This window comes from Micropterus dolomieu, linkage group LG06 (genome assembly GCF_021292245.1).
Source record: "Micropterus dolomieu isolate WLL.071019.BEF.003 ecotype Adirondacks linkage group LG06, ASM2129224v1, whole genome shotgun sequence".
In the NCBI taxonomy this organism is placed as follows: Eukaryota; Metazoa; Chordata; class Actinopteri; order Centrarchiformes; family Centrarchidae; genus Micropterus; species Micropterus dolomieu.
Window position 1 is genome coordinate 2,358,572 of NC_060155.1, and position 12,774 is coordinate 2,371,345.

The 12,774-nt window shown below is 40.3% G+C and overlaps 1 protein-coding gene across 1 annotated transcript in view; it reads left to right on the plus strand.

Moving 5' to 3' along the window:
- Positions 1-12,774, plus strand: part of adcy8 (adenylate cyclase 8 (brain)) — a 114,587-nt gene that overhangs the window by 29,497 nt on the left and 72,316 nt on the right. Inside the window, exon 2 of the mRNA XM_046051554.1 lies at positions 10,450-10,599. Within this exon, the coding sequence (XP_045907510.1) occupies positions 10,450-10,599 (150 nt within the window). The remainder of the gene's footprint in view (positions 1-10,449; positions 10,600-12,774) is intronic.

Below are 12,774 nucleotides of genomic sequence, written 5' to 3' on the forward strand. Positions count from 1 at the left end.
TCACAAATTATCCTGCTGATGTGAGAAGTTCCCACGCTCATCTTAAGCTCATCCCTCTGCAACCTTAAATGATGTTGGCACTGGAGTTCAGGACTGAAGTTCAGGAGAAGAGATTCTCATAGCAATGTTAGTCTTATTCTAGTTCACATGACAGCCCAGTGTCCTATAGCAAATACATTAATATTAGATGATTCTGCACATCCCGTTTTACGTCCAGTGATGGCATTTAGTGCCAATGCAGGAAGTTCTGTCTTGATCTAGCATTCATTGAACGTAAACTGGGGGTTTGTCTGTTGACTCCAAGGGACAATTTGACTCTAGAGGGAGTTGAGGCCACCACATTATCCCCTGGAATACTAATACTATATACTAATTCTAAATATAAAAGAACATCCACAATGGCAAAGGATAAAATTAAGTGTGTTTTTAAATGCCACAATGCAAACTATGATTGCTCAGTTTTGGGATGTGACGTTGACAGACGCTGCTGTCTCACAAAGAAACACACAATAAAAATGAAGAGGTGAACAATGGTGCTACAGCTCCCCAGACATCTTGGATGAGATAAGAAAATAAATTATTTTATTCATCATTTAATATCGTCTTTCCTGTTTGGACCTATTTTGGAACTGTTGTTCCAAATTAACTTTTTCTGTTCATTATTTTCTTGTATATCCTATACTCTGAGGAATTTTTGAGGAGTAGGAGTTTTATTGATACTGAGGTATATATGTTTCACCTCATATAATGGAGGACATCTTATTTTGTTTTTTTAGGAGAACAGTAACATATTTGTGAAATCGTAAAAAAAAAAAACATGTTTTGTTGAGTTTGAGTCAATAATTAATCTCCATGTCTATCTATTGATCTTTTAAATCTAGGTTCTGTTTATGCATTGTTAAATCTAGAGGTCAGACTTGTAACTGACTACAAATGTGTGTTTATCTTCCATGTCACTGTATGCCTCACCCTTGAATCATATTATCACAATAATAATTATTACTATTATTAACCCTGCCTCAGTATTTTCCACGTAGCTGTTTGTAAACTGTGCCTCTTCCTGGTCCACTGCTCTTAATGACACCTTGTTAAAAACATCCACAATACTGGCATTTTCCCTTAATGAGTGCAGCAGCAGTCTCCATGCTGATGCCCTTTATGGCGAGCCGGTGCTGCTCTTTTCCAAAACAACATGGACGCCGCCACAGCTACCACAGCTGCTGCAGCTTATGGGGTTTTAATTTCTGCCTCCGTGGGAGGAGAAGAGGCCTTCAGGGGGCGACTTTGAAATAGAATCAGTGGCGTCCTGGGAGAGATTCACAATAACACACTGTAATGCACAGGGAGGCTCCTCAGCTCTGTGAGATACAGTAAAGAGCCTCAGGGGAGAAGAATGTGAGAAAGTGTGTGTCTGCCTGTGTGTAGCTTAAATGAAAAACACTCCTACACATATTCAGTGTTGAATGTAAAACACAGTCTAAGAGATTTTTTTTTCCCTAACAGTAACATACAACTTCTTTAAGCAGAGGCGGGCCACCTCTACTGAATTAATGACCACCTCTGCCATCGTCAGAAGAAATAAAATAATAAAAAACAGTTTAGTCTAAATAAAAATTTAAAGCCCAACAATATTTGTGACCATGTAAATCTGAGGCATGTTAACGTACATCATTACGTCTGCTATTATTACTCCGATTCTTAAGAAAACAGGGGGTGATCCATTTAATTTTGATCATTTTCGTCCAATTTCAAATTTACCATTTATCTCTAAGGTAGTGGAAAAGTGTATTGCAGTTCAAATTCATGAACATCTTTCCAATAATAATTTGTATGAACAATTTCAATCTGGCTTTTGTCCTCACCATAGCACTGAGACTGCTCTTGTCAGAATAACCAATGATCTACTGTTGACAGCTGACTCTGGGCTTTTATCCATACTTGTCCCTCTAGACTTGAGCGCTGCTTTTGATAATGTCTCACATTAGATACTTCTTGATAGATTAGCTTCTATTGGTATTACTGGCACAGCTCTGTCTTGGTTTAGGTCTATTTAGTTTAGATCTATCTGGACGCAGTCAGCGTATTCAATTAAAAGGTTTTCGATCAAGAACATCTATAGTCACTACTGGTGTTCCCCAGGGTTCTGTCTTGGGCCCGCTTCTTTTCATTATTTACATGCTCCCTCTTGGTTATATTTTGAGGAAATATGGGATTCATTTCCACTGTTATGCGGATGACACCCAACTCTACTTGTCTGCCAAACCCACTGGTTCTTTCCCACCACCATCTTTGTCCAGCTGTTTTAGCTGAAATTAAAGATTGGCTTTCAGCTAACATCTTGAAGGTAAATGGCAACAAAACTGAGGCTTTTCTTATTGGCACTCGATCTGTTTTGTCTAGATCTAATTGTCTTTCTTTTTACATTGACAATACTGTAATCTATCCCTTCTTCACAGGTTAAAAGTTTGGGTGTAATCATGGATAGCACACTATCCTTTGAAGCTCAAATTAATAATATCACGCGGATCGCATACTTTCACATGCGTAATATTAACCGTCTCCGCCCCTTTCTTTCAAATAATAATACTGCAGTTCTTATTCATGCACTGGTCACTTCACGTATAGACTACTGTAATGCTCTTTTCACAGGTGTTCCCTCCAAATTCCTACATAAGCTTCAGTTAGTTAAGAATTCTGCAGCTCGTGTTCTTTCTAGAACTCCTTATACTGAGCACATTTCTCCAGTTCTTCAGCGATTGCACTGGCTTCCAGTATAGAGTTTACACCCCTTCACGTGCTCTCAGATCTTCATCTTCAATTTCTCTTGTGGTACCTTGGATTCAACTAAATACCATGGGTGCCAGATGTTTTAGTTATGCTTCCCCCCGCCTATGGAACTCTCTTCCCTTTGATGTTCGCAATAGCGACTGCTTGTTGACTTTTAAAACGCGTCTTAAGACACATCTTTTTATACAAGCTTTTTTACAACATGTTGTACTGAGTTTTTAATGCATTTTATCTGTATGCGGCTTGTTTGTTGTGTGTATTGTTTTATGCAGTGATCTGTATTGTTTATTTATGTATATTGTTTGTGAGGTGACCTTGGGTGTTATGAAAGGCGCCATTAAATAAAATGCATTATTATTATTATTGAAAATTTGGAACATTTTGAGGAGTGGAGTACTTGTAAAAACTTAGTTGTTCCTTTCCTGTTGCCAGTTTAATAAGAGGGATATTCGGCTCTAATCCTGTGATTAGAATTTGGTGGTGCTTTTAAAGGTTTACTTTGTATTTTTTAAATGGTGTTTTATGAGGTACTCAGCACGCCCCCAGTTTGGAGAAGCAGACTCCAAATCACAGAAGTAACTAAACTTAAAACTAAAGTTGAGATGACAGATTTGGTATAGAATAAATCTTTCCCCTAGAGCTAAGTATTTCCCTTTTTTTGATTGGAACTGTCCTTGCAAGGAGGGTGACAGCATCGGTTGTTCACTTACTATGTTTAAGTTTCCCTGATGAGAGACCTCTCTGGTTGTGAGAGTAATGATTGTCCTCTCTCTGAAGCAGTGGTAGAAAGGGATGGAACGCACAGGAATGCTGTTCCGGGAGTACAAGTCGGGAGGGAACGGCTTTCCTGCTCAGATTTTGAAAATGTTTAACGCTTATAGCTGTTTTGGGTTGCTTTTAAAGCATTCTCATGATACACATATAATTTATTGTGCTTGAACTCACCACAAATCCACCTACTTTCCATACAGCCAATGGAAGGGTGAGCATTAAGGAGTAGCATTTCTGTGTCAGCATTGTCATTGCTATAATCTTTAGGTAGGCTGGAAGCTGACCAGTGATGTTGACAGGTACGTGTCCTGCGTCTCTGACACATTCAAATCTGTAAACACTAAACTTACTATCGACACACCCTACTTTCCCCATGATTATGCTAACGTTACACTATGAACAAGGAATTTGTTGAAAGAGAAATCCTGAGAAATCCTGCTCCCTAAAGAAACGCGCGCACGCACACACACACGCACACACACACACACACACACACACAGAGCTAAGTCATGGAGGAGAAGTGAACCAGGTGAAGAGAAGATAACTCCCAACATTATTTGAGTTAACGACAACTACGCTCATTACTGTTACTTAATAAATACACCTGTTCAACAAGCATGAATATAGTATACAGTATATCCAAGGGCAACTGGACTTGGTTGAAGATACTAGAAGATGTTTCGCTTTCTTCAGTTCTGACTGACTGGTGGGGAAACTCAGCTGTTTGACCTCTGTGGAGTCGTTGTCAAGATGATCGATACTGCTGGTTCGTTAGTGCTCCTGGGTGTTACAATGACAGTCGTTATGGTTTTTCGGAGACACCTTTTTGGTATTGGAATTCTAACAATAAGAACCAATCACCGGTCTCAGTTAAAGGCCTGAATCTCTTTTTGGATTTTGGCATTGTCAATAAACCACCAGACCACCTTATCTCCATTAACTGACACTGATCCAGAACACGGAGAGGCCTATGGGCATTCGGGGAAAGCCCCTTATAAAATGTCAACTCGTTCTCCACAAGGCATCTCGCTGTCAAGTGCACCAGAAATCAGAAAATCCCCTCTTCATGCTCTATTTTGTCCTCTTGAAATGTGCTGTTAGTGCAGCAATTTCGCTGCAGAGGAAAACAGTGGCAGAGCACTTCAGAGATTTCTCTCAGCAACAGAGGACACTGAACTGTCGGTTTGAGGTTTTTATCAGCAGTGACACAATTCTGCCTCGAGTGTAAGAGCAACAGCACCTTCTCTTCCGAAAAAAAGGAAAACCGAGACAGTAGACAGGGAGCAATGAAACGGCTTTAAAGTTATCACCATCACTTTGATTTACAGTGTGCCTCATGCTAATAAGACTTCTCCAACTCAGGAGTGAACTAAGTAAGTAAAGAAGCGTTTAAATACACATTTCTGTGTTTAGCTTTTACAGATTCTGTTTTGCTGACTTTGGAGACAAACAGAAGTCACATTTTCACATTAAGGTGGCTCATTGGAGCAGAAATACAAGAGAAACCTTACGAAATGCTGGAATAATAAACCTACCTTGGCATTTATGTCTTTTTGTAAAATAGGATGTTGTATAAGCTTTTGAAGCTGAATGGCACTGAGTCACCAGTGGTGTGTTTGTCATATGAACAGCTCAGTCTGCCTGGGAAGCATTGCTTATACTGGATAAATCTGCAATTTAATACAGGAAGTAGTGGAAGGTTTGTGTATTTTAGTGGCCAGGGTGTTGGATGGATGTGTAAAAAAAGCTTTGGCTGTACAGGTCAGAAGATAAGTTTTTAAAGCCAGAAATCTCACCTGAGCAAGTTATCATGACTTGATTGATCGACCACCTTATCAGCCACCTGCAGATACAGTACAGTCTGCTCAATTTGTGCCTTTTTGTGAGGCAATAAAAACTGTCCTCAGTGACCTTTTGAGAGAGACAAAGAGACACTAAAGATGGCAGCAGATGATCAGGACCTGTACAGACTTGTCTGTGACGGTAATTACTTACCGTACACGTACACGTACACACACACACACACACTCTTTACCCCATGATTGTACCATATATAAACACTGTTTCATTCTTTTAAAATGACCCTTTTGGATTAAAAAACTGTTCATCTTGAAGGGCTGTGTGTGTGTGTGTGTGTGTGTGTGTGTGTGTGTGTGAACCAGTAAGGTGCAAGCAGTGAATGGTTTTCATCTGTGAGATGTGTTGAACTCTCAGCCAACCTGTTTTTACACTTGCGTCATGTAAAGCTCCAGCAGGCAGAGGAAGCCGGCGGTGGTGGTGAAATCCCCCGTGCAGCTGAGGAGGACAGTCGTGTTGCAGAGGGTTACATCAGCTCTGCTTTGTGATGGTTTAACGGGCCGAACAGCACTTTACAGGATCACTGCTGATGTAAACCTTCAGTCTTAGCTTTTACAGTCAACTTTCAAAGAATTAATCAGGACAGACCTGTTTTTTTGAGTCACTGATTTGTTTTGTTGACACGTTACAGAGCTGGTTCCTGGATCCTCTGCTCAAGAAATCACATCTGCTGAGGATGGTAAAGGCTGAGACATTAAACCTCAAATTAGTCAGTGGGGCACACAGATTACTAATCACGCCTTAAATAGCTCATTTGTGCACCCAGCATTTTTATTTAACCTTTATTTAACCAGGAGTAAAAGACTTCACTGAAGCAGAAATAACATATTAATAACAATATTGAACAATTTGTACTCTAAATGAAATATTGTCTTTAAGCTGAAGTGAAAGTTTTACACAAAACAGTGGTACATTAAACTGACAAGTAAACTAAAGTATTCTGCCCCAAACTAGATTATAGACACACAAAGGAACTCCTTGTGATGGATGTGGGCATTAAGTTTTCAAGGACTTATTACACTGCTGTGCATTGTACCTGGATTATTTTTACGGGGCATTCTTTTTGAAAACAAGCTGAAAGCCGAGAAGATGGGTCTAATCAATACATTTATCCATGTGACTTTAGATAGCACCATCAGTCCATGAAAGTTGTTCAAAGTTCTAGAGACAGTGGGGGGTAATATGTTAAAAAACGTGTAATGGGAGCAGTGCAGCTTCACTTCTTCACTCCTTTTATGATGATCAGTGACCTGGATCTGTTCTCGTGTCTACTCGGGTTTCAGATGTTCTCGTCTCTTTTCAGTGGACGTCTTGGCTCACTGACTTCTCATGGTGGTAGAAAGCAAATCAGTGATGTCACACCTCTGACATACATTTTTAATCTCATCTTGACACACATCTAAGATAAGATACAGTACTGTACAAGCTAGGTCACTACATGCTCTGTGTGTTTTTTAAGTTAGTTACATTATTTGTTTAGGTCAGGTTCTTTCGTTCGAGCAGTCCTCCTCTTCTTGGATAATTGGAAACAAGACAAATTTGAGAAGCACCTGAGCTCTCTTAGGAAAATAAGGCTTCTGTTCTTGTTTTCATCAGCAGCAGTGAATTTACTCATTACTGATTTATTGATTCACCACAGAAAACCCTCCACACAGCTGCAAAATCTGATGTTTTCAGACACAGAATGAACCACAGGATCGCGTAGTTCTCCCATTTTTAGTCTAGAACAACTCATAGAAGCTGCTTCTGCTTGTTCTAAACAGCAACAATAATATTTCATTACAGTTTTTTCAATTGCTAAGATGCAATGGTCACAACTGAAGCCACTTTTTCTCTTCTCTTCACACAGTCTGCATTACGAACATGCATCTTGGCCAAACAGTTAATCTGACCTCCAAAAGTCACTCAAACCACCAAAACACTTCGTACAAGTCTCAAAATGAACTCGTTCAACCAAAACACTGGCAACAATTCTCATTTAGAAAGCATACAGTCTCACTCATAACACACTGACCTACAAAACACTAAAAATAGGGAGCATTACATAAATGAAGAACTTTTATCTTTGAAGCATGAGCGAATAAATTAGGTTTTCATTATACAATAACAATAACATATTTTCACTTTGACGGTACTAAAGTATATGTAACAAGAATGCATCACAAATGCAGCAATTTGCTTCAATAACCTTTATTTGTTCTATATCTGTGGATAGTATTGTAAACTGTGAAAAATGTTACTGTAAGTTGAAACAACCCCCCCCACACACACAAATTTCTGGAATTCCAGGGCTGCAAACAGTAATACAAATAAGAAACACCTCAAAAACTCATGAGGGTGCTAGTCCTCCCTCTCTGCTGCATTTGGCCACAAGTTCTCATCAACATCACATCTTATGTCTTCCCTGGCGATGCATCTTGGAAAGTATCTTCTGGAATGTCTAATGCAACCCTGGCAGTCTGCAGGAAAATTGTCTCCACATACCGCATTCATGGCATCCAGTAAGGTCATCTGGTCATGTGGATGGCGGTCATACACCTTCCACCTCCATGCAGAGAAAAACTCCTCTATGGGGTTTCGGAAGGGGGAGTCTCTAAAATACAGTAAATACAGTTTTACAGGACTTCACATTTTGCATAACTGTGTATGTTCCCTGATTGATTATTGAACAGACATCTTACCTGGACATATTGATAACAGAGTTCTTTCACATGTTCACAGTTTCTCTGGAATGGTACAGTGGACAACTACTTTGTCCTTATTTTATGTTTCTCCAGGACTCTGGCAATTGTCGTTGTGCTGACCGAATTCACATTTCCAAAAGTAATATTATCTGCCTTCTAAGATTTTCTACTTATTTCAATCTGGTCACTGCAGAAATGCAGTACATTTACCATCAGTCTGTTTTGAATGTGTTTTTAACAGTTTTGTTGTGTTGCAGTGTTCATGAATTTTGGAGAAAGGGGTCATTGAATGCATTTTGTGTGAAAGCAATGAAAAATTATTCACAGTTTGGTCCACATACACTTCTGTTGCGCTGACTGTGTGAAGAGTTTTGACAATGTGACTTCAGTTTTGACCAATGCAGGTTAGCAATTGAAAAAAACTGTAAATAATGAGTGTGTGAATGACAGAACTCTGCAGAGGGAGCAGAGGAGATGCTCTGAAGTAAAACAGGGATTTGGGCCAAGAAACTAAAATTGGCAGCACACCAGCAATTTAGTATTTTTAAAATAACAGCAGAAGCAATGGCTGTCACACAGTTCGTGGAGGTAGTTATGGTACTTTAAACAGTTAGCGTCCAGTCGTTGCTCAAAATGTGTCAAAGAAGTTGTTCTTCTTAGAGTCATGACTCAGTCAAATCTCAATACGCATACTGTACACTGTAAACAGGGACGACTAATAGCTAATCCTGCACACTGTTTATGGTGCCAATTTGCCAAAATATAAACAAATATGAGCTAAAAAATGTAGGTGGTAGCCCCACAGCTAACTCACTGAATGTTTGGCAATAACATACTTCCTATATACATTACCCAGAGCTGCCAAATTACGGGAACTGTAGTTTCAGACCGCAGCAGGATTATACCCCAAATCAAATTAATACAAAGAACAATAAGATTTACAGAATCCATTAATGTCGCAGTATCAGTGCAGTGTGTGGCACAGAATGTCTTTATATTCCTGGAATACTGACACAAATATGTACTATGTGTTGACAACCTGTGGACATATAGAGAAAAAAGTCTAATTTTGCACAGTGATTGTGGCGCTTTCAGCAGAAATAAAAAAGAATATCACTTCATTAGACTTGGCCAGTTTTGTGGAACTTGTCTTGAATATGACCTATATGTAGGTGGTGATGCCCCGAAGGCACTGACTGGATTGTACTGTATGTCATGTCCAAGCGGGAAGCTTACGGTCAGCGAACTGAGGCGAACGTGGAAGTCCCTTAAACCTGCATTCCATCGAACAACCACTCTTCTGGTTGCAAAAAGAAGTCCGGTTCCATTAGAAATAATGGTAAAACGACCCTACTTCTCAGCTGATCTCAGTCGCTAGTTTCAAGTCTTCTTAAATACCACATGATGTCCACTTAGTAAATTATGGTCCCATTTAGAGGAAAATAGACCATAAAGCAGAGTATGCTTCACGGCAGGATAATCTTTGATTGACAAATTGTTACCATGGCGACCTGTTAATCAGGCTAGAGTGACTCGTACCCATGGCACTGTGTAAATTTAAGAAGCGCGCAGAAAAAGCGTATTAGGAGTTGGCTGTTCACTTTCTCTGCTGAGTATTTTATTAAGCCTGTTGTTCGCTAGACAAAATTGTCAACCCTGTTAAATTGACAGTTAACGTGAATTCAGAGATGCACCTAGCTAAGCTAGCTAGCTAGTGCCACACACGGCCGTTAGCTCCACCGTCTCGTCCAAATGTGGTCACGTCAGGTACAGCTGGTTGCAAAACTCAACATGGCGGCGCCCTATCGTCCAAACTCGAGGTCTTCAAAACGGCAGTCCACAAACCAACGGGTGACATCATGATGACTACGTCCATTTCTTCTATACAGTCTATGGTCATTTCCCATTTCTCCCTCCCGTCATTTCTCAACTGTAAACTGTTCTAAAATACTACAAAAATCCAACTTAGTCCAATCTTAAACTGGACTAGACACATTTTGACCTGCAAATGACCAAATAAGACTTATTTGAATTGCAGAAGATAATGGTTTCGAAATGCACAACACACACACACACACACACACACACACACATAGATAACACAATACAAGCAGAATATTGGTTATTTAGGAGTGACAATTTAGCCCAAACACAGGGGAAAAAAGGAAATGTTTGATGACCAATACTGGAACCCGGTGGTCGCTAAATCTTTGTTTAGTATATAAGCTGTTTATAAGTTTTGTAATTTGTTAACTAAAATGAACCCAAAACAGAAAACACAGTTAGCTTTGCCTCAAAATGAGCTATTAGTGTGATCTTCAGTCTCTGCCTATCTGTGTGTGTGTTTCAGGTAGCGGCTCAGGCTGTGTTGTTCATGTGTATGAACACTGCTGGAATATTCATCAGTTACCTGTCTGACCGGGCTCAGCGCCAGGCCTTCCTGGAGACGCGGCGCTGCATCGAAGCCCGGCTGCGACTCGAGACAGAGAATCAGAGACAGGTGAGTCCACAACATGCCACAAGACAGAAACGCTATACAAGGTCAAAACTGCTTGTGGTGCCTGGTCGTTATCATACACTGTTTTTGATGCAATGCATTTGTCATTTTGTGTGTGAAGTGTTTTCTTTTATTTTGGCACTTTATGGTGTTCAGATTGGGATTTTTCTACATTTGCAGAGAATACCCGTGTATGTTCACAAGAGCTGCCATAATATTTATACAGTAAACAGTGGAGCCTGAAAGCACCATTAGTGTGTTTTTTTGAATGGGACAGGTTTAAAAATGTTTTGCCATGTTAGCAGCATGGCATAGGAACTGTCGGTCGGTTGTCCACCACTTTGGTCCAGACTGAAATAGCTCAGCAACTACTGGATGGATTGTCATGAAAGTTTGTACAGATCTTTGTGGTCCCCAGAGGATGAATCCTACTGACTTCAGTGATCATCTGACTTTTCCTCTAGTGCCACCATATGGTTGTCATCTGTGCTTCAGAGTGAAATATCTTGACAGCAATTGGATGGATTCCAACAACAGTTTAAACAGATATTCAAAGTTCCAGGATGATAAATTCTAATGATTTGTGTGATTCCCAGACTGTTCCTGTAGCACCAACAGAGGGTTCAAATATCTCAAAACACACTGGTGCAAAATTTCTACAGATATACAGTGATCCCATGCTACCATGATGTTGAAAATTGTTTGTTTTTTATTTAAATATCTCAACATCTATTGGATGGATTGCTGTGAAATGTAGTTCACACATTCATGTGGTGGTGATGGAGCAGTGGATAAGACACATGCCTTTGGTGTGAAAGACCCGGGTTCAATTCCCCACTGTGACACATCCACCAATGTGTCCCTGAGCAAGACACTCAACCCCTGGTGTGCGACCTCTGACATATATGCCAATTGTCGTCAGCTAAATCCAAAGAAGGTTAATGTCCAGACTTCGTTGAAGATACCGGTCAGCTTACTGGTTGCTTCATCATGATGGATGGGCTCAAAAGCTATGGTGGAGTTTTAATGTAATTGGGTTGAGGGTTTGGGGTCAGACTGAAAGATCAGCCGTTGGGCTCAGACCTACATTTGAACCCTATGCAGAATTCTAACCTGCACACTTTAACAGATATTGAACTTGACCTTTAGATGACGTTCAACCACCACTGAACCACCATGGAAGCCAAAAAATGCTACATAACAGAATAATGTGTAGAATGATGTGCTTTTACTTCCTGTTGTGTAGTGATGGAGCTCAGTGTGAAGAGATTTTGATGAAGCGATTGATGGATTTCCGTTGACAGGGCCGAATGTTAGCAGCTCGGCTAATGAGCCTGCTGAGGAGAATAACAATGGACACTGCATCGATTCACTGCTGTCACGCAAACTGTGCATCAGTGCGGTGGACACAGACACATACACGGCTGCAAACAGAGCCTAACAAGGGCAACACGCACACACATGCTCAAATAGAAACAATACACATACACGTCAAATACACGTCTAAGTCAGATGGGCAGAGTAGTATACAAACAAACACACAGCCACACACACAGTGACACAAAGTGAGCTGTGTTTACGCAGTGGAGTGGATGGTCAGGCTCTGAGAAGCCACAGAAAGCTTTTAAGGCGTTGTGTTTCCTGGAAGGGTTTGGCACTGATAAGCTCTGGGATGGCTGTAATGGAGCGAGATGGGGCCCTGCCCTGAACAGACCACGTTAATGTGAACATGCTGTAAGAACACAGAGCCACGTTTCTGTTTACAGCACAAGGCAAGATGGACTCCTTCTCTGCGTCTTCTCCGTACTCTGTATTTTTTGTGTGTCTGTGCTATGAGGGCACGATGTGGATAGGAACTGCAAGTAGAGAAAAGGACTACAGAATTTAAAGTTGCACTAATTCATATTTTTATATTAATACTGATCAAATTACTGTGTGATGATTTGACTGGCAATGTTTGAAAAAAACAGGTCGTTTAAAAACACGTACAGCTGTTCTGTCTGTATTTTCAGAATCCTCAAAGACTGTTCCAACCATCTGGATGAAAAAATATCAGAGGCACAAACTGGGGGGTGGGGGTGGGCTACAGTAGTGTTATATAGGACACATTTTACTAGAACTAAAGAAAGAAAGGGGTTGTCATGGTGATGCAACATTGTAAAAAAACCAGTGATGCAT